At 38.3% G+C, this 23,666-nt stretch overlaps 1 protein-coding gene across 1 annotated transcript in view; it reads left to right on the top strand.

Moving 5' to 3' along the window:
- The first annotated feature begins 1,882 nt into the window (after nucleotides 1-1,882).
- LOC107719494 (lipid droplet-associated hydrolase-like) overlaps nucleotides 1,883-23,666 on the top strand; it is a 30,390-nt gene continuing 8,606 nt past the window's right edge. The window contains exons 1-5 of the mRNA XM_016526913.1: nucleotides 1,883-1,888; nucleotides 3,526-3,760; nucleotides 3,845-3,979; nucleotides 11,879-12,063; nucleotides 18,050-18,290. Coding sequence (XP_016382399.1) covers nucleotides 1,883-1,888; nucleotides 3,526-3,760; nucleotides 3,845-3,979; nucleotides 11,879-12,063; nucleotides 18,050-18,290 — 802 coding nt within the window. The remainder of the gene's footprint in view (nucleotides 1,889-3,525; nucleotides 3,761-3,844; nucleotides 3,980-11,878; nucleotides 12,064-18,049; nucleotides 18,291-23,666) is intronic.

Raw genomic sequence — 23,666 nt, 5'->3', positions numbered from 1 at the left:
TTAAAGACAACTTCACACACTGTCTGCATGAACGAATTCCAACACTTGCTAATGCCTTCCTTACGGCAGGTCTCCTTAACCTGTTTAACTCCATTCCTGTTTTTGTCTGCACTTTAATGCTATTAAATGGTGGTTTCTGTTGACAGACATTTTCTATGAAAGATTTAACGCTAAAATTTCTGTTTAATGCAGGGTTATTATAGTTAACTAAAACCGTAAAAAAAAACTTTGTTCCTTGAAATAGAATAAACTTCAACTGAAAAAAAAAAAAAAACATATTTTGTTTTAGCTTGTTGCCAAAAGCAATATTTCTCATTGTTATTTTAACTTAAAAAAATAAATAAAATAAAAAAACATTAAAACAGCTAATAAAAATTCCAAAAGCAAAAAATAAAACTACTAAAACTTTAACTAAAATTAAAATGAAAACAGAATAAATATAAATAAAACATAATTCAAAACTATAATAGTATCTCAATGATGCTAAAATAACACTGGTTTAATGCAACATTCACAAACTAAACCAGAAGGAGACTCTTTATTTGAGTGCCAAGTTCCTCAATATTTTCAACTTTGTATTTTATTTTTTGATATTCACTAGGGTCCTACATCACTGCTGGTGTTTATGCATTGATTTAGTGGCTTCCCTCGTGTGTATTTGTGAATCGGTGTGGTTGGTAAGCAAGCAGGATGGGGTGTGTGTGTGTGACAGAGGGAGAGACAAAGTGAGAGTGCGTCCTGCACCTGCAGGGCTACGTCAGTGGTGTGGTAGTCCAGGCAGCCTTGGGGTCAGAGACGGCAGGCAGGGTATCTGTTTAATGTCCCGGTGAGCAGCCCTGAATTTATGAACTCAGGGAGAGGGGGAAATGATAACGTGTGGGAGAGGAGAGGATAGCTCATGCTTCTGTCGTCTTTTTCTGGTAGGAATGCCTCCTTTGCATTCTTTCTCCCCACACAGAGGCAAACGCTAGTTCGGTCTCACTGTAAGCTCTGTGATGTCCATATAGAGAGGCTGTTATAGTTTTAACACAGGAACGGAACAGACACAATTACCAAGGGGAGGAGATCTTCTATTTCCCTGGTATATACACACACAAAAACCAAAGATAACACTTTAGTATAGGGACCAGTGACACTATTAACTAGTTGCTTATTAGCGTGCCTATTATTAACACATTGGCTGTTTATCAGTACTTATAAAGCACATATTCTGCATGACCATATTCTACATCCCTAATCCTACCCAATGACTAAACTTAACAACTACCTTACTAACTATTAATAAGCAGCAAATTAGGAGTTTATTGAGGCAAAAGTCATAGTTAATGGTTTGTTAATAGCGAGAATTGGACCTTAAAATAGAGTCATAATTGAGTTATTTATAATGACGTTTCCAAAATCCACATAATGAAAGTGAATGGTGATCATGGCTATTTGGTAGGGATGCACAATATATTTATTCAATATTGGTTATTGGCTGATATTAGATTTTTAATTTAAATATTGCTATTTTTAATTTATTGGTATTAGTTGAAACTGGATATTTAATTGTTCAGCTTATTTTCCTGTTTTTACATTTAGTTTACTTGTATATAATTTATCGGTTATCTATATCGGTTATCGGTTGTCATAACGTAAATGCATCAGTATCAGCCTGAATTTTAATATTAGTGCATCCCTAATGAGAGTAATTGGTGACAACCGTTAAATTGTTTAAATTTAAATTTTGGTCTCTACCTCATGCAAGCTGTATTAGCTGTTTCAGAATGAATAAGTTATATGGACGGTTTTTACAATGCATCCTTTGTGGAGCTTCACAGCTCCTGGTCTCCATCCACTTTCATTGTATGGAAGAAAGAAATTCATACGGGTCTGGAATGACATGAGGGTGAGTACATGATGACAAGATTTTCCCTTGAATTTCAGTTTCTGTTCTTCACAGCTGCGTCATGTCAAGAAACAAAGCATTTTGTTGGTTGCTTGGTTTCTCTGAGCAGAGTAATCATGCCCAAAATGAAATCTCATTGGACCAGCAACGCGTCCCATGATAGTGAAAATTCATCTGATTGCTTGTGGTTTTATTGCTTTCAGTTTTGTGCAGCATTTTCACCTACAGTGGGGACAGAAAAATTGGAAAGCGGATGTAATTATTGGCTAGATAAGGGTGGAGCGGTGTTTAAAGCTGTAGAGCACTTGTCTCCTCTTCCACCTCCCCTGCCCCTATAGATGAAATCTATCCGTGGGCCCATGTGTGACAGTGCATTCTTTGATTCCATCTGCCTTTAGAGCGAGAGAGTCTGTGACTTTATTGTGGTGACTGGTTGGGAAAAACCTGCCATTTCTAATAACACTGGCTTGAAGCAGTTCGGACTTTGAGCATGTCAAGTTCCATCTGAAAGAGATTTGGGAACTCTCAGCATGAATAAAAACATACAAATGGATTTAATCAGTTTGAAAAGAGCTCGGAAGGGCTGCTGTTGGCCCTCGCCGCTCATATCAGTGCAGCGTATCTCAGCGAACACAGCCCCTGCTGTGAAGACTGGGACAGACGGTGGAGAACTTTGCTTCACTACTCCTGCTTTAACCCTATAAAGCCTATTTTGTCATATTTGATGCATGAATTCCTAGGCCTCTAAAATATTAAAATGATCAAAACTGCTGGAAAACCTGTTGCGCACAATCTACTTCATTCCTTCTGCCCTCTGAGAGATGGTACATACTTTTTAGCAAGTAAAGCACAGTCTAGTGTGAAAACGTCCAAAAACAACCCCCTTCAGGCCGTGGTACACATGTCTTTTTGCTGTAAAAGCTAAAGTAAACATATTAATAACCTTTATATTGTTCTTTATTAACATTTCAAGATGAACACTTACCGGACTGAGGCAACTTGATTATTTATATATTTATTTTGTACAAAAATTAAATATGATACAACAAGCTTTATGAAGAATGTTTATTTGTACATCTCTTAGTCATCATTGTATTGTTTGTATTATGTTTTACCCCACACATTTGACACTACAATGCTTTGATATTTGTAGTGTGCTATACTGTTACAAAAATCTCTTTGATTCTCATTACAAGTTGAATTTCATCTTACTTTTTTTACAACTGTACCTTGTTTCATATTTTTGCTCAGTTTGGTCCCCCAAATAAACCTGAGCTTTATATTCTCTTTATACAGGTCTCTTTATACAAGTTTTTTCATATGTCAGTATGTCACACTGATCTAGTTTATTTATTTTGCATTGTATAGTATATGGGACCATTTAGAGTTTTCTGTTACTTACTTTGTAATGTCAGAGTATATTGTTTTTTGCATGTTAATATTAATTGGAAAAGAAAAAAAATTGGTTTAGCCTGTCTAGCCTGGATTGTAGTGCCTTGGAGTTACATTTACATAACTCACAATAGTCCCACAATTAGTTTAAATGTCCTATGATGAGTGATTCTTTAATACTTAGCCAATTCAAACATTATTATTCAAACACTTGTGAGATGCATTTACGTGTAATCTCATCTCAGAGACACACAACAATCGTGGTAAAGGAATCGGCCTGCAAGGCTGTGGCCCATCGATACTCTTTGGAGCGAGAGAGTGAATTCCCTGTGACCACACAGAGTGCCCATTGTTCTGCACTGAAGGCAGCTGGGTATCAGAGATGCCATTTATCTCCTTATCTCCCCTCACTCGCAGTTAACCTCATCTGTGAACAGCAGCAGAGCTACGTCAGCAGACCTGGAACAGACGTCTGCTCTTGTCTAAACAATGAAGACCATGTCTCACAACAATCCTTATATTGAAGTGAAAATTTAGCTAAATGAAGTTTTCACCTTTCCACAGGTAACCCAGGTGTGGTGGGCTTCTACAAGACATACATGTGGACGCTGTATCAGACGTTCATCCGGAGATATCCAGTGTGGGCTGTGAGCCATGCTGGACACTGTATGCCTCCAGAAACCTATGATATGATTGAAGGTGGGATATTTTCCTCTTTACATACACTACACAGCCAAAAGTACATGTGGACACCTGCTTTCTAATTATTCAGATTTGGCTATTTCAGCTATGCCATGACTAACAGGTGTATAAAATCCAACATACAGTTACGGTACAGTCCTTCTGAAGGTGAAGGGATCACCTGAAGTGATCAGAAGTGGCCCATATTGAGAACAAAGAAGGACAATCATGTAAGTGGTTGACATATGATCTGTCCCAATTCTGAGTTGTTCATGGACTTCAAAGTAGCTTGTCGTTTTAAAAGTTAATTCAGAGTGTCAGCCTTTTCAAATGTGAACTATATTACAAATATCTGTCTGCAGATGGTCAAAATAGTTTTTCTTCTCATGAGCTAACATTTAAGCACTTCTTAAAGCTTTTTGTTGTTACATAAATGTGATGGAGAGAACGATCATAGAGTGATCTGCAGAAAGCACCGTTTGCTGTCCTCTCACTCAGCATGATGTCATTACCACTGTTATAAATGAGACAGTAGATGGCAGCAGATAATTAAGTGACTTTGGTTATTTAGGGGAATAATTGTTTATAATTTTGTGATTTTTAGATGGTTTCCCCCTTTATTTACCATTCAAGATATTATTATTATTATTATGATTTAATTGTTGTTAATTAATAATATGTATTATCATTATTAGACTGTAATTAATAAATACTATTATTATTAATAATTAATTGTATTCATATAAAATATTAATTGATTTAATTATTTTTTTTAATATTACATTTGGTTATCACTTCTTTTTCTCGCAATATTGCATGGTTCAGGTTCTTGTATCAATATAGATTTCAATATATCAATATATGATGTATATAATTTCATATATTTATGTGTTCTGATTTATATTTATCCAGCCTTAGTTATCACTAAAGCTCACTTGAGTAAATTATTAAACAACACATTATGGTGAAAGACTTGAAAGATTCTCTGACTGAAACTAATTTATTTAGGACATATTGTACCTTCGTATACAAACACTGCCCTTGAAGTCCCCGACTGACAGTTTCAGACACAGCCGTACTCTGTCCAGACTGATATGCTGGTTTGTAGTGTCTGTCAGGTTGCGGGATGCTCCTCCCGGAATCCTTTCACAGAGCGCACAGTAAGGTGGAATGCATTGGGGACTGACGAACGAGCCAAGCCGTGTCTCCCTCCTCTGCCTGAACCAGTATATGAAAGTCCAGCATGTTCATCCATAAAGCAGCATGGACGTTTTTATTGAGCTCGCTACGTGGGAAAGACATTACCAAGCCCTCACCTGTAATAAGACAAACCACATGCAGATGGCTGGGATCTCCAAAAACAGCATTTCTTCTGGCTCGCTTGATGGATTGGACAGTCTAGGTGAACGTTGGTCACATCAGGTCTACTGTCCGGACAGACAAGCTTGCACTTCTCAGTATGTCATATTGTGGTGTATTTGCCACCAGATTAGCAGAAATGACCAAAATCAAATCAGTAGATCTGGCAGAACAAAACTTCCTGAAGAGCATCTGAAATTTTCAGCAATCTCGTAGCTTGTTCAGTATATATTATTTTTACAAACTGAAGTATCAAACAATTGCTTTTTTATTGTGAACACATGGAATACTTTTTACCGGAATCACAGTCTTAAAGTATTTAGTGACAGACAGCTGATCTCTGGCTCACACAACAGACGATGACATTCATTGCTGTTCATATCATGTTGTGCAATCACAAGCTGGATGATTAAAAGTCAAAACTCAGCAGCGGATTCAAATGTGCCAAGAGATGACAACAAGCGGCAGGCGTTTGCCAAGCCAGTGCAGATGAAAGAGTGGACGCAATTAAAAGTTATATTTCATTTCCCCAATCTCGCTATTTGAGTGACATTCTTGATTACAATCAATGGCCGTCTTAAGCGGGGCGGTATCAAACACGCTGGGCTTTTCTTTCCACGGCACATTGTCTTGTTCATCTCAATGATCCATCCCTCATCATGTTCTGCCATTTGGTTCGCAGATGCCCCTGTCCGAGGAAATAGCTGCTTGTGTTGCTTCACATTGCTGAGGATTTAGTATATCAGACTGTAATCAACTGAATACTGCTAAAGAGATCCTTGAAAGCTTTTGTTTTTTATCATGCAGGCATGTGCAGGTTTTTTTTAATGTTAGATTAAATGAACTATATAAGTGATTGTTCATTGTTTGGATAGTTTCTTTCAGTAATTATTTAGATGCTTTCTTTTCGCTTTTGCAGGCTAAAAGGGCAATGTTGGCTCAACCAATGGCACAACGTGAGGGCGGGACTATCTGTTTAGTTGCCCAATGGCAGACAGGGGGTGTGTCCCTTCTGTTTATGGAAACTAGTGGCACAGAAATGATCTAATTAATATGTAGATAATTAGGGTTATTAACTTATTATTGTTAACTAAAACTGTTAAAAACAATTTTGTTGATTGTAATAAAAATAAAATAGAATATAAATATCAGATAAAATAACTTAAACTGATCAAAAATTAAATATGTTACAATGGCAACTAACTGAAATAAGATGAAGAGCTAAAATCACTAAATGTAAATAAATAAATAATTAAAACTATATTAAATATAAATAGTGATTAAAAAAACTAATAAAATTACTTAAAATAACATTTAAATGAAAACATTAATTTAACATATTTGTAAAAAACTATGATAGTATATAAATAATACTAAAATAACACTGGTTTAAATTATTTTTTAATTTAAAATTATTTTTAAATTAACTACATTTACATTTATTACTTTGAAATTCACTATTTAAACAATTTGAAAAGCTGATTGTAGAATTTGGTTTCCGTAAGACGATGGCGTCACTGACTTGGGCATCAGATCTAGTTTGCGGTTTCTTCTTATGATGACCCTTCAAACAGCTTCAGGTTTTCAAATTCAACTTCCTTGTCCAGAAGTCACTGGTGGCTTTCCATGTGAATGCTGCCCATTGATTTACTGCTGTTCAAAGGGCTCTTGGTCAGCCAGCGGTCAGCAGCAGGCACAGCCATTCGGAACCCACAGAAACCTCACTTCATCCAGAGACTTCATTGAGTTCATTGATGAGATCTTAAACTCTCAATGCCAAACATTTCAGTCCCATTGGCAATACAGGGCTGGTCGTATTTAATGGCATATATTAAGTGATATTACATCCATGTGTCTTGGAAACATAAACAAAAGCAGGGGGAAATGGTAGTGGGGTAAACATGCCAAATCTCTGTGGAGGAACTGTTCCTGTGGTTGGCGATTCGTGATTGATGCCTTTTGATTACAGTAAAAAATATCTGTTAATGCAAACATGGGGAACATTTTGGACTTTGCCAATGTCAATAACCCTGCCCTGGGTCAAGCCGTCCTCCAGACCTACACATCTCATTCATTTTGTCAGAGCGTGTTAAGAGAGTTACTACTCAAAATCTACTTTCCCTTCTCTGATATGACTAAATTACCCTCCATTTATGCCCAGGCTATTAAAGCATGCATAAAAAAGGAATTTCCCTCGTTCTTGTAAGATTGCCTGGGGTATAGTAAAAGGGAAATAGATTGTTCTGAGCAGTTTGGTTGATGTGACCTTTTGTGACCAGTTGTAGTCAGGTTGGGTTTCATGTTTGTCTTGCTGATTGGAGGCATGGACATTAGTGGGAAACCTATTGGCCCTTTTTAAACATGTAGCATTTAAAACAAGAGTTGTCTAATACCTCTTTGTAATAATTGTTGGTTGGTTGTAACTGTTCATTTTGAATGCTAAAGATGGCCTTTACATTAGTTGTATTTTGGTTGTATTTGGCAGTAGAGGCTGATGTAGATGCATTCTTATGCATCTATATAGTTCACCTAAAATGAAAATTTGCTGAAAGTTTACTCACCCTCAGGCCATCCTCGATATAACTGAGTTTCTTCATCAGAACAGGTTTGGAGAAATTTAGCATTATATCACCAATGGATCCTCAGCAGTGAATGGGTGCCGTCAGAATGGGAGTCCAAACAACTGATTAAAAACTGATCCATAAGTAATACACATGACTCCAGTCCACCAATGAATGTCTTGTGAAGCAGAAAGCTGTGTTTGCAAAAAACAAGTCCATCAATAAAACATTTTAAATTTAAACTGTCGCTTCTGGCCAAATAATACCAGTCCATAATCCATAATAATGCTTCCTCCAGTGAAAAGTCCATCCCTTGTTGTCTTCTCACATCCAAATCCACCAAAATGTCAGCGTGACTACATAGAGCGTCGTTGCGCTTTGTGTGTCCCAAGTTCGAATCCAGACTCGTGGACTTTTCACAATCCCGTCCCCCTCTCTCTCTCTCAAGCTTTGCTTCCGGTCTACATACTGTCCTATCATAATAAAGGCAAAAAATCCCAAAATATGTCTTTAAAAAAAATTTTTTATCCACGGACATATTTGTGTTTATTACAAACACACAGTTTGTCGATTAATTACATTACTTGTAATTATTTTGAGATGTTTTTATCAGCTGTTTATACCCTCATTCTAACGGCACCCATTCACTGCAGAGGATTCTTTGGTGATCGAGAGCAAATGCTACATTTCTCCAAATCTGTTCCGATGAAGAAACAATCTCATCTACATCTTAGATGGCCTGAGTATGAATACATTTTCATGTATATCTTTAAGCATTAATGCTCATGCTTTACATGCAAACAGCATTCTCCTGTGTTTGAAATACTTGCAGTTCTCTCTTTTTTTTAAGATTCTCTGAGCATACTTACAAAAGCAAAAGGACAAGCCCGCTGTATCAACCCATTTTTATTCAGTAACACCACTCTGTTGTGGTTCCTCTTGACATTAATATTCAGTAACCTGATCCCTGGATGAAACATGCACCACACATTTATTGCACATTTTTGAGAGGGGGATATAATCACTTAACAGCCTGCTCCCTATACATCGCTTGCTCTTGCCAACAGATCGTTATTTTATATTGAGGAATTTGTGTTTGCCATATGTTGTATAAATGCTTCTTTGGACCCATTACAGGTTGCTCTGATTTTGTTCCTGTTCCATATCCAGAAGGATATCCTTTGGCTTTCTTATTGGATAAATCTATATAGCCTTAAAATCAACATGAAGTCCAAATTGCCTTATATATATATAGTTTCTCAGTATACTTTCCTGGTCTTATTATGCACAATTCAACAGTGCACATTATCTTATATATTTGTAATTTTTTAAAATTTTGTCTAACCATCTTTCCCACAGTTAAATATTTCTTTAATATAGGTGACTGTAGGTAGGTCATTGTAGCTGGATGTAGGTTTTGTATGTTTTACAAGTAGGATAGTCTGAAATGTTCATGAGGTAATCCTGAGAGGCCACTCAATGTGTAAACTGCTCTCATTGGTGTTTGGGCTCTGAGCTCATAGTGCCCCTCTGTGCTGGTAGATAAACATGTAGGGCCCTTTTGTAGGCAAACTTCAGTGGGAACCTTCGGGAAAAAATCAAGATCGGATTTGGAAAATGGGAAATGAGGGGTAAGGAGTGGTTGGGGAGAGCTAAATGTGTGTGCATGCACAGGTCACTGACTTCATTGCTCAGTGTCTGATCTCTCGCTTACATTCATGAATGAAAATAGCCCTGGATTGAGTGCCTGTCAGTACCTGTAAAAAAATATTATTGGTTAAATACTTTTTTCTGAAATTATGTGTATGCTGTAGAGTTGGTCCCTTTCAAGGTCCTACTCAGTGTCCCAAAACTGTCACATCCAATAAATAGTTATAATAAAGATGTCTCTTATGTTCACTGATGCTGCATTTGTTTGATCACAAATACAGTAAAAACAGTAATAATGTGAAATATTATTACAATTTAAAAATACATGTTTTCTACTGAAATATATTTTAAAAAGTAATTTATTCCTATGATGGCAAATCTAACATTTTAGCAGCTCTTACTCCAGTCTTCAGTGTCACATCATGATCCTTCAGAAATCATTCTAGTGCTGATTTGCTGCTCAAGAAACATTTCTTAATATCATCAATCTTGAACGCAGTTGTGCTTCTGTACTGATGCATCTTTTTATTTTTTGATTAATTTAATGACTTTTTTAGTTGATTTATTGTGTCCTTGCTTAATAGAATGATAACATGATTAATTTATTGGAGAAAAAAAAAACTTTTTATCTGTATAACATTACTGTATGTATAGCCTATAACATTAACATTTTAGGCTCTCCCAGAAAGATTTCTAGATTGAGCAGACTCAGACAGTTGTTTGTGAAATCATAACTCATAATACATACTCAATATACTCATAATACATTAACACATTGTACATTGGCTGATTTGTTCTGTGAACTTTTCTTATGTCGAAAACCTCTCCATACATATTTTTGTTTGTTATTCATCTTATTTATAGCTGGTGAATCTATAATCAAGTCTTATTTTCTCTCTTTTACAGCACATACCATGTGACCCTGATATGTTAATGCTTGGCAGTGAATTTGCCATCTTAGTACCTTAGCAATTGTCCATCAAACCCCAAACCCAGCTTTAAGCTGTATTGCACATGGCATGTAGATTTTTCAGTCTTGCGTTTTGTCTCAGAATGTGTTTCTATTTTTTTTACCCTGTCTTATCTTATCATTCTTGTACATCCACTGGTATTTTATGCAGTGAAAATGATTTAATGTTTTGAACCTTTTGAATGGATTTCATTGGTTCCTCCTCTCTTCGGCTTCCTTTTTATCTCTCCTGCATGTGTCTGTACCTTAAGGTCATATGCACTCCTTTTGGTCTTAGTGGTTCCCCTCCTGTTCCTCCATCCATCCTGTTCACCGTCTAACACCCCCATCCAACGTCCTTTCCTTTTTGAAATCTGTTTTTATCTTCTGTATAAATTTGAAGGTTCATGGAAGTACCAGATCTCTTTTACAGTATTGCACACTTCATGAAAGTCACTTTCCTTGGAAGAAAAAAAAAAAAATCAATCACTTTTTATTTTTTTAAATAAAAAAGAAAATATTTGAGAGTGTCCTTTCTCTATGTGTTGCCGACAATTTATAAAAATATATTAATTTGTCTTTCAACAACAGTCCAACCCGAGGTAATCCACGAGACCCTTAGGATTTGTTGTTCCAGCACATCTCATCATAAAACAGGTCTAAGTAATTAGCCATGTGCAACTACGTCAGTTGAGATATCTTTATTATTTTAGAAAGAGGAGAAGATGCAGAGTGCTCCAGGAACCATATATTGTGAGATGTCTCATGAAGGAGCACTTTGTCTATTTATGTCTTGAAGCTAATATGAGTTATTTCTCTCTCCCCTCTGGTACTCCTCTCTCCCCCTGTCTCATCATTAACAGTTCTGCTCCCATAACTCATCATAGTGATAAATGCCTCAGCTTCACCCCACCTCAGTCCAGCTTCTTCTCTCTTCTTCTGTCATTCCTTTGTTTCTGCGCAGTCCATTGTCTTTCTAATTCTTACCCTTTCTTGGGTTCATACTGGTGAATTCAGCACCTGTAGGAAGATATTAATATCAAAGCCTGCCAAGCATTATCAGGATCTCCAGTTACTGCGATTGTTCAATAGAGCGTAATTTTACTCCCTTCCAAAGAAATAATGAAGAACAAGATCAAGATGATGAAAGAAAACGTCTTATATGGAGCGCTTAACAATTTAATGTGTCTTCTGGATCCTTTACAGTTCTCATTCAGCTGTGATCGGAGCTCCACAATCGATCAAACTAGGCAGCTTTGTCTAATTATATTATTTGCTGTATTTATTAGTTCTAGGTCATGATGAAAGTACTGGCAACAGTCCTGGCCACCATGTGATGATGTACATTGGGTTTGGTGTGAGAGCTTTATGCAGTTTTTCCCTCTTTTTATTTCAAAGATGCATCTGTGACTGAGAAGGAGGATGTTTTTGGGCTAAACGGGCAGATTGAACACAAGCTGGCCTTCCTTCGAAAGCATGTGCCTCGAGACACCAACCTGCTGCTGATTGGTCACTCCATCGGTTGCTACATCATTTTGGAGATGATGAAGAGAGACCCAGAGCTACTAGAACTAGATAAGAAAGTCCATGGAACTACTCTGTGACTATTAATGAAACACACATCTTACTAGTTGCTGGATATGGTCTCACTTTTAAATGAATTATTTTGAATTAATTTATTATTTTAATTGAATTTAATTATCCCCCCCCCCCGCCAAAACATAGAGATTATTTTTGTGATTAATTAAATGACCGATATTTGCTTAGTAAGGTATTTCTCATTGAACACTGACAGTGAATTGAAAAAGTACCCCAGTTCGTTGACCCACAACATCTTTCCTGTTTCAATGCCTTGCTTAGACTATCTACTGATTCTGTCTGATTCTCCACTTAAAACAGTATGAATAACGGCTACAGTACTGCTGTCTGCATAACCTCTGCAGACCACCTCAGCGATTTGCAACTTTGCCATTAGAGGACATGCCGCCAAAACATGGTCGCTGCATGAAAGTATGTAATGTGTGAAAGCAAAGCGAGACACTGCCAATCAGCAGCATAATAAGACACTTCTGTTCCCTTTCCTTGCTGTGTAAAAGGTCAGGAGATTAAATAACATGGAAAAGAACCTTGATTTTCTTTCTCCCTCTGGGGTTTTCCTGCTCTAAGATGTGCTCTTCGTCATTTTTATTTTTAAGCATTTTCTCTACCTTTTTAGTATTTCCTCTAACTAGAGGGGCATGTTTTCCTCCTGGCAAAGAGAAATTGATTTCAGCTTCATTAATGGGGCCAGTGCACTTATGTACCACTTTTTGCAGTGCGATAAAAATATGTTCTGATACTTTTGGATACAATCCACGTCCAAACCACTTTTAGGGATTTAGTTCAAGAACTTCAGTCGAAAAGCTGGTCCCAATCTCAATCTCACTCATCGATTTTAAGGTCCTCTTTCATAATCGGTGAAAAATGTTTCATTCCAGGTCATTAAAACATTGCCAACCATGAAGACCTTTTTGTATACTCGTCTGAATCTGGTCTTTTCAAATTATGGCTAGTTAAATCCCTGTACGATGTAGGCAGATATGGCATGGCTCAGAGCAAACATGCACGAAGGAGAAAAAGATTTCCTTTTTCGTCCCAGATTGCAGGCTGCCAGGAAGCCAACCTGGCGATTATGCCTGGTAACATATGATGTGTGATAATCAGAAACTGTTACTATGGGCTCTAGATATTTATTTTGGAATGGAAGAGACCAGTCAGTTTAAATGATGGTAGGGGTTTCTTTAGTGCATTTCTGGAGGAGAATGTTTGCAGATTTCAGCCTCAGACCAGGAGCAGCATGAGGTAGGTTGGAAAACCTCCCCAAAACTAGAGAAAGAGTTTGACTGACTGCATATGGAGGTGCTCAATTGTATGTCTCTGACATGAGTCCAGTTCACAAGTCTTCTCTGATGCCTTTTGAAGTACTTGCTTGTTGTAAGAAAGTGACACTGTATATGTGCCAGTTGTAGAATAGACAGTCTAAAGAAAGAAATTGATTTGTCTCACAGATGTGAGGCTGCAGAAAAGACCTTTTTCCACCCGACACCTCAGCTGAGGTAGAGCTCTTTTAGGTGAGGAGGAAAATGCTTTATGCCTCCTCCTGTAGCAACCATCTTGCCATGTGCCCCGGGAAGGTGATGCCATTTCCTACATTTGTCTGCACAGATGTATAGTTTGGTTTAACAGCTGTTGGCTGAAGTGTTGCTTTGCGTTTTATTATTAACAGATAACATTTCTTATGACAGTGAACTACTCTGATTGCAATCAAAAGTAGGTTAAAGGCATAGGTCATCTCAAAAATTAAAATTCTGTTCCTCACCCTCATGTTGTTCTAAATCTGTATGATTTATGTTCTAATCTGTACGAGATGCATTCTATTGGAAAACCGAAGGGATTCTTGGAGATGGTTGCTAGGAAGAATGCTTAACAAGTCCCGTCATTCTCTTCAGTGGACTGATGGCACGCTCAAGTTCCCCTGACACTACAATGTGTCTTTCTTGTCCAGGACATGAGGATTTGGGTGTGTAGATTAACTTGTGGGCGAGTGTGTGTCGCAGCGTTCTGGGTGGGCCTCCATTCGGGGAGCAGAGGTCACACCGACAGTACTGAATTATTGGTATGATTTCATACTTCACTCAAATAAAACATTGTTACAGTCACAGCATGAGCCAAACAAAAGCATAAACATTACAGCACATAGCCCTGGCTCAGATTACCCTCACAACATCTCCATATTTTAAAGCTCCCAGACATGACCACGGACCGTCCAGCCCATTGGACATGTAGTCACACGGTTGAGAAAACACTTACAGCGACATTTTATGTTATTGTTCATTCTGGGATGCAAGGGGCAGTGGTTTCCCTTGACCCTCTGGAGAGTAAGGGTCATGGTGGCCTGGCATCCTGGCTTGACCTGGTGTTTTTTTTATTCGTCTAAATAAAAGTGACATGGGATTTCCTTGGGGTGGGCATTTATACCGGTAGACACGATTAACCGATAGAAATTTGTCAACCGGTAGAGATTTTGGACTATCGTCTCTTTCTACAACACTTTGTGTAACGTCTCTGTTACACGCACATGACGTTTTTTTGTGATATTGACACTGGTGACAAGAATTATGAAATTTATATATCAAAAATGTTGATTATTTAAATCAAAAATAACTATACCATGATATACATTGCTCCCGTGAAATAAAATTACTTTGAACGTGATATAAGATTTTGGTCATATTGCCCACCCCTAGGATTTCCTTTATGCTTTCTCCTGGGACCTATGAGGAGCTGACCGGTCTTTTTTCCCAAAGAGGCATTTGGCATTTAAGGTTAGCAGTGATGGGGCACTGTCAGCTTCAGGTGGGCCTTCCAGCAGTGTTCATTATGTCGCCACTCCACTATCGTGCCTATTCCCACTCTGGAGCCTGGCAGCAAGGCTACGTTCGAAAAGAGCAGAGCAGTGCTGACGTGAGTGGAGGCGGCCCTTGCAACACATTCCCATTGAGATATTCACTCACTGTAAGTGGTTGAGTTGAAAGAGATGTGGTCTGGACTGCCGTATGATCCATCATGCTGTCTGAAGCTCCAGTAGATCTGTGCATCATTAACATTCCTCCACTATCAGATCGCACCCTCACATCTCAGATCCGTGGAAGTCAGATTGTGACGTTTAAACTCTCTTCGCCCCTTCTCCAGATGCAGAGAACTCCTTCCCCCTTCCTGACCTCAGCAGTACCAGAGAAGGAACCCTCTAGAAGTAGAAGTGTGTGTGTGTGTGTGTGTGTGTGTGTATGTGTGTGTGTGACTGGCCGTCTGTCTCTCTGATTAAAGAGCCACTCCCAAAGACTCTGTCAGATTGTTCTGTGTTCTCTGTTACATTCCTGTGACCTCCAGGAAGGGGAACTGCTTCTTGTCAAAAGCACTACTTGCACATCAAAGATCACCTGCTCCGCACACACTCCCTCTTCTTCACCTTTCCCTCTCTCTTTCACTGCCTCTTTTCCACTCTCTCTCTCTTTGTCTGACAACTGATGGGCATCAGGATGAGCAGTGCAATAGCAGATTAAAAGTATTATGTGAGAGGGTTGAATGATTCCTGGAGCGGTATGTGGACTAGATGGTTTTGTATAGATTTATTAGTGGCCACTGTCATTATAACTATTACTCTTATTCATACTTAGCATTAGGGCTGTGCAATTAATCGCATGCGATTGTTATGCGCATCTCGTCAGTAAAGCCGGTTCCGTGATTGGTAGTAAATAGCCATCACCTGCTTTCAGATGGAGCGGCATTTACTACACAGAGCCGTAGTTCACTGACAAGCTAGGCAATATCGCGTTCATAATCGCAGATGAATCGCATTCAATTATGAACGCGATGTTGCCTTGCTTGCCAGTGAACTACGGCTCTGTGTATTAAATGCCGCTCCATCTGAATGCAGGTGATGGCGATTTACTACTAATCACAGAACCGGCTTTACTGACTAGATGCGCTTGACAATCGCATGCGATTAATTGCACAGCCCTACTTAGCATCTGCATAGCAATGTGTTAACATCCACTTAGAACACCCTAGCAACAGAGTTGGGAACCACTGGTTTTGAACACTTTAGGAACTGCATAGTTGCTCTCTGAAAATCACCCAAAACACCTTAGAAACTACGCAGCAACAGAACATCTTAGCAATCTTAGCATATCAACGTGCTTGGAATAGTAAACGCATAGTAACGTGTTAAGAACTGCTTAAGCCCAAAGTATACTTCGGCCATCCGCATTCCACAACAGTCCACACACTGTCTGCGTGATGCAGTTTTTGTCAACAAAAGTGTCTGCATGCAGCCCAATTTTTGTGTCTGTGCGGACAGTCCATGTATAACAGCGCAGGCACAAGGTAAATGTTGAGACAGAATGAGTCCACAAGGTGGTACTGCACATGTCAAACTTGTTCATTCGAGAGTGAGTATAGGGCTTGTCCAAATACTAAAATGAAGAACACTTTGTTTTACTACCAAATTATACATAGTATCTAATTATCATTAATATTTAACTTACACTGGAAAGGTTTCTGCGACATTTCGTGAGGTCTCGGCAAAAAGTCTCACAATTTATTTCCATAACATGATGCATGATGGGATACACGTAGCCTCGAACACCGCTCCGCAGTGGTATGGATAGTGTGGATTTAGTGTGCTTTAAAGGCATTAGTGTGCTTTAAAGGCGCTTTGGCATTTTTAAGACATGGGACAGTCTTGCGCACTGTTGTGTGCACGCTCTTTCAAGTGACCAAGACTGCAAGTGAGGGTTTTTGGACAGACCCATACTTTTGAAAGATGTGCGGACATAGCTGTGCACGAGATAAAGTGAAATGTGGAAAAATAAGTATGCCTGGACCTTTAGAACTCACTAGCAACCGTACAATAAGATGCTAGTGGCTTTGAACACACTGTCAGCTGCATTGTAATGTGCTAACAGCTGCTTAGAACGTGGCAGCAAACACATAGCAATGTGCTAACAATGGTTCAGAAAACATGAGCAACTGCATAGTAGAGTCTTGGCAACCACCCAGAACACCTAGCATCATGGTTTTACACCTCAAGCACCGTTCACATTCACTCCAGAAAATGTAGTTTACAGCTGAGTACTTTGTATATTGAAGAAATTTGATTATTTCTTCACGCGTAAGCAGAGCATCTCATTTAATCTCCACTCATTTGATGGTTTGTATTGTAATTGTTACGACAGAGGGACTCTGGATTGTGAATCTCTCATCCATTTGGGGTTTGATATCTTTTCCACTGACAGCAATAGATATTTTTCAGTTCCATAAGGCCCATTCAGATGATAAATTCAGCGGCAGCAGAACTTGCCTGTTCGCCTGTTGCCGGGGCGTGATGAAACCAGCACTCTTTCAGGATTGCAGAACTAGCTGAGTTTGAAGTTTAGTGGTTTGAAGCTGAATAGATTGCATTTGGCACTGCTGACAAAGAATTGTGCTGGCTATCACATATTTTACACAAGAGAATTGAAGATATTGCACTGTTTAGTTTCATTGAAAAATACTTGGCTGCAACTGCAAAGGATTGTAGAGACAGATGAAGCACATCCACTCTGTCTTACTCACTGAATGAGTCTAGCTGCCTTCTACTCAATGGCCAAACAGAGGCAGGTGTTTCCTGTTTCTGGAAGTCTCTCTCTCCTCTCTGTTCCCTCCTTCCCTTGTCTCTCCTATCGATTTCATAATATAGTGAGAACACAAATATGTCATTTTTCATAGTTTGATAACTCTTAAGCATTGAAATTAAGGTATGTCATTTGTTATGATTAAAACTGCTCACATTGCTGTCATAAATATCATGCGTTGCATCTCAGTAAGTCACATATTGCTCTGCTGGTCTTGTTTTTCCTAAGTGTCGGTTACTTAACCAAACTGTTAACTACTTTGACTAAAAGTAGATGATTCAAGAGAAAGTAGAGTTTTCCTGACCTACATTCATCTCTAAAATCTCTAAAATCCATCTGTACTTGTCATCTTCAGGCTGTGAAGGCGGTGATGCTCTTCCCTACAATTGAGCGCATGGCCTGTAGCCCTCAAGGCAAGGTCATGACCCCTGTGCTCTGCCGGCTGCGGTACGCCTTCTATTTGCCCATCTTCCTGCTCTCCCTCTTTCCAGAGAGGCTGAAGGTCAGCATAGTGCGTCTGGCTCTGAGGAATTTTTATGCAGTGGACACCTCCATCATCCCAGCCACCGTCAGCCTGATCAATGTAGAATGTGCAGGTGAGTAAATGTTTTACTTTGTTGTTTCAATAGAACAAGCTCCAGAAATCCATTTTAATGTGTGTTGGGTGGTGTAATTTAGTGAATAACCGATATGTTTTTTTCAGTAGTTAATTCATTAATTCATTAATTTATTTATAAAGATTTTTGTGAAAATGTGTGTGTGCATATACACACACACACACACACACACACAAACACACACAATTTATATACATTTATACCATTATATTTATTACACTTAAATGATAGCTAATAAGGTCAGATGTACACAAAAGTGCTGAATTTAAATGAATCAAATATTCTATTTTTTAATTATTGATTCATATGTGCACTAATATTTGACTTGTGTACAGTTTACACAAAATCTGTACATTTAAATGAACAGTTATTTAAATCAATATTTACTCAGAAATGCTTATCAAAATTAAATATTGAGAGAATAAAAATAAAATACTGGTAAATTTTTGAACTTCAAATGGTTTAAAATAGACCGTTTTTATCTACCTGGTTAGAAAAATTATTGACTGGTACAATAAATAACCAAATATTGGCTGTTTAATTGTCCTGGTTCTTCCAGCCCTTGTTTGTTTGTTTATTAAATTAATTAATTAATTTGTCAGCTACTGATTATAATGTGTTTTTTGGTTTGTTCAGTGGTGATGATTTATTGTTGTCAGGATGCATTTCAGCATGTGATAATCTAGTGTAGCATCTTTAATATTCCACTAAAGTGTAACTCTCACGCAACCTTTCTGTTCACCTCAGTGATGTCCCCTCACTTCTCCATTTGCAGTTTGGACTCTGCTCCAAAGACCTAATCCTCGTTTCAATGAGGTGCTGAAACCTTTCAAAAGTTCACATGCTGGCATCCCTCCAAACCCCCACTGCTCAGATGTGTTTCTCTCTCTTTTTATCGGACGATAAGAAGTATATCACCACTTCAAAGATGATTCGGCCGATTTAGTTCAGATAAAAAAGTTGAGGCCGAAGAGGGGGAAAACGCAAATAATATTTGAGTGGCAGCCAAGAGAGCATTGTCTCACATTGGTTTGAATAAAGTTTTATTTATCATAACTCATATTTAATCTCCAGGGCTTTCAGTACATGAACTAATGGTGCAGATGAAGTGTTGTGAGTAGGAGTAATTAAGAGGCCTCTCCAGCAAGCGAACGGACTGCTAAAATAGTCTCTCTCTAGGTGAAAGGCTGAGTGTTTTCCCTGTCTGTTCTGGGAGGAGAGTGATGGATGTTGTGATGGCCGGAGAGTCTCTGCCAAAGAGGCCTCAGTCGATCCCAGAAGCATTAGTGTGAGCTCCACTCTCTAGTCGCTCTGAAGAACCAGTTCTCTCGCTCGCTCGCACTTCTTTTCTCCTTTTTTCATGCTGTCAGTTCTACCTTTAGGTTCTTTTCTCTTTTTCTCTCCCTATGTTGCGGAGGGAGTTGGAGGTTTGCTCCTGACAGCGCTTGTAAGCATGCTTTTAATCATTAGCACTTCTCATGTAGTGTCAATTGGAATGGATTTAGGGTTTTTTTTGTTCATCTGAATGAAATGTTCAAGTGTTCAAATGTTCAGCTTTTTCCCCTGTTCCTTATTAAATACCAACAAATGTTGAAATACTTTGCTGCGAGGAAGTTATTCAATGAAAAGGCCAGGTGGTCCTGTATGTACACATGTGCATGCATGCGTTTTGTACCATTGAGTGCTGGCCCGTGACTGCGTATACGAAAAGCTGCTCTGACTCTCTGTCTTGTATTACATCCGTAATTAATGGCGAGTTGACAGACTTAATTAAGAAAGCATGTTGCTATTAGCTGGAACTTCCTGGGCACATTTAAGGATTTATTTGCTCAGAAATCCCTTTCCTTGAAACTGAGAATGTTGATATTTTGATGTTAACTGCATGTGGAGCATGCATACAATGTCTGTCATGCAGACATCAAGGTTCTGCATCTAGGAGCATAAACGTCAATGAGGCGTGCTTGCTTGCAAATCCATAGGGAAAGCGGCTTGTAACCGGCTCTAATATGCTTTATCTTTTCAGTAGACTGCAACACTCCACACAGCTTCTGTTTTCACTCACCTAACCACTTATGCCAGTTCTCATGACATATTTTTTATGATTGAACACTCGTGTACTTTTCTATCCAGGCTTCTGTTGGCCTAATTTATGAGAACCGAGAGATTTGACCCACCATCTTTGGAGACGCAGATTAAACTCCTCTGTCTTTAGTTCTTTTTGCTGTTCCGATCATAATTTGACTCACCCGGGAAAGCGGGAAAACAGAGCGTAGCGGCAAGTGGCTTCCTTTCCTGTTAGAGCGGAACAAAGTTAATGTCGACCTGATTTTGGAACCTAGAGGCTAAACTCCTGAACTTCTTATCTGCCACCTTACTTTTGAGTCATATTCACTTCCTCCTCCGGCCACCTGTTTCTGCTTGGAAAGTCGGCCAGTATGCGGAACACCTTTATATTAGTAGAATTCTAACTGAACAAAACACAAAGTTACTTGGCTGTTGATCAATTATTGTTTCTTCCTGTAGTTTTTGTTCCTCATTGATGGTCAAAACACAATGGGAACGTCTAGTGGAATGTTTTTTTTTTTCAGTGTGCCTCAAAATCACCCTCATGTTGTTCCAAACCTGTATGACTTTATTTCTTTTGAGAAATTTCTCAGGGTGTTTTTGTCAACACAAAATATTTACCAAAACAGTTGGTTTACCAACATTCTTGTTTTTTGTAGAATAAACAATGTCATACAGGTTTGGAATGACATGAAGATGAGTTAATGACAGAATTTTTATTTTTGGGTGAACTTCCCCTATAAGCATCTTGGCAGTAGCCATATGACATTTATGAGGTCAGACATGATAACCATAATGCTCTACCATGTTTTAAAGTGATCAGTCTATTTCCTTGCAGATGTTCTTATTTTATAACCTTGAGAAAGTCTCATACGGACCATTTCGCATTAACAGACAAACAAAAATACATCATCCGGCAACCATACCAAGAAGTAGTCTTAAAACAGTTTAGTCACCATGTCCATGGAAGCTGTTCTAGTATTTGCCTGCACATTACCATTAGATGGAGCAGGACGCAATAGAAAGATGCAGTGCTCAATGTGGTGCCAGGCATCTTTGAGATACTTACTGTACCAGTTTTACAAAAACAAACAGGATCATCTTTTAAATCTTAAAATTAGCTGATCCACATGATAAGACCTCTTTTGGATTGGAAATATCCATTTTTATGTACACTTGTGTAAGCTTGTTGCATCTGTTTTCAGTGCTAGAGTTAAATTGCATTGTATTTGGTTCATTTTGATTATCCTGAGATTTTCTGAAGAACTAAATGTTGTGTTATTGTCTGTTATAATCATAGATATGATGAGAACATGATGTTTGATTTCATTATCTGTTGAAGGTTTGAAGGACTGAGGATTGTGACATCCATCATTTACTCCATTTGAAAATCATTATATAATACAATGGAGTGTCAAGATTTGATCATGTCGAAGCTGAATACATAGATTCCTGATTTTCCACACTTCGTAGAGCGCTGTGCTGCCTGATATTAAAGGTTTGTCATTTTATGACATTGTGTCCATGGGCTAGTCATTTATATTATTTTTATATTATTATTTTACTTGAGATCCAAGAACCACATCTGCAACTCTTGTGTTAGCCCAGAGGGCAGTAAAAAAATCCCCTAAAAATGTGGATTTCTTTTCCCTCATCCAGTACGTAACAGTCATTTTCTCGTTGTTGTTTTTTATATATGGCTGAACGGTTGACCTTTCCTTATAATAGAGCCATGCTGAAATTGTAGTTTCTCTAGCAGTAGTTAGTACAGTAGTTATAGTTAATTTCACAACCTGGTCATCAGGTGTGATATATCATGAAAAAAGAAAACACTAGCCACCCCAAAGGGCCGAATAGGAATATCCTGTTCGCAGTAGTTAGTACAGTAGTTATAGTTAATTTCACAACCTGGTCATCAGGTGTGATATATCATGAAAAAAAGAAAACACTAGCCACCCCAAAGGGCCGAATAGGAATATCCTGTTGATTAGGGGTATGAATGAAAAAGTGTTGACAGATGATAATGCAAGGTTTGTTTATTAATGTAACTCTCCTAAATTTCTGCTCTGTGTGACTTTACTTGAGGTGCAATGGATCACGGCCACCCACCTTGTGCTCTTTTTAAAGTAACGAAAATGAAACCTGTATTGTATTTCGGTTGTTGTGGCTTTCTATTACGGCATGTGTTATTGAATTGGAAAGGAGAATATAATTGTCACATTCGCTTAGCTCTTTTAAAGGCAAATAGAATAAAGAGAAGCACATTGTGATTCTGTGGTCCGTGTAAACGGAGGAGAAACTGGATAATACGCTGTACTTTCTGTGTCCATGGACTTCAGACAATTGTGCCGTCATGAACTTGAAATTGTCTTGTTTGTGTTACTAATGCAAAGTGACTGAAGGAAAGAAGTAAATAGATGGTTTTAGAACCAATAAAGGAGTGTGTGGTGTAAAAGCATAGTGGAAGAAGAAAACTTTTTGTTCCCATCTGTATCTGAACTGAACAGGATGAAACATTTAAAAGCTTTTGTTTGTTTGTAAGGCTCCTTCTGCTCCTTGAATCACTACAGTGTTTTACGGTTGATTTTCTTTTATAAAACTATGAAGATTAGATGTTTACTTTAGTTGAACATTTGGCTCAATTATGAATTATAATCAGCTTGATCACTTTCACTGTGCATATGGTTAGTTGACATGGCAGTTTCAACAGAAATGTATTAAACTTTTTAAAACTAATATTAAATGAAAATCTTGATGTTGATGTTGAGAAAGTCCACATTGAACAGGTTATGTTCAAATACCCATCTTGTTTTTGTGTCTTGCCACATGGAGGCACCCATGGCAGGACGCTCACAGGAGATAATAAAATATCGCCACGTGTCTGTCTGTTTGCGTCTTTGTGTGTCTGTGTGTGCATTTTTTTGCGCACGTATCCCTCATTTCTACCTCTCCAGTCAGTTGTTAACTAGGTGCATGTGTGAGGATGTGTAAAATTGACTGGAATGCTGTGCCCTGCCAAACCCCCCAGCCCGATACCCCCCTGAGATAAGTGAGATAGAACAGGGGATGTCTCGCAGATCACTGCCCCAAGACTGGCACACCCTTCTCCCTCTTTTTCCCTTACCTTCTCCTCATTCATGGGATTTTCCTCCTATATGTAATCCTACCATTTACATTACCTGCATAAAGTTTGTTATTTGAAAATGGGCTTAAATTTATACAACAATTTAATTTAAATAATCAACTCCAAATATTTTGCAGTGGACCCCTGGTAAAAAAAATAAAAAAGTT

This window comes from Sinocyclocheilus rhinocerous, unplaced genomic scaffold (assembly GCF_001515625.1).
Source record: "Sinocyclocheilus rhinocerous isolate Xijiao unplaced genomic scaffold, SAMN03320098_v1.1 scaffold1234, whole genome shotgun sequence".
NCBI classification, from domain to species: domain Eukaryota; kingdom Metazoa; phylum Chordata; class Actinopteri; order Cypriniformes; family Cyprinidae; genus Sinocyclocheilus; species Sinocyclocheilus rhinocerous.
This window is presented reverse-complemented; position numbering and strand designations above follow the sequence as displayed.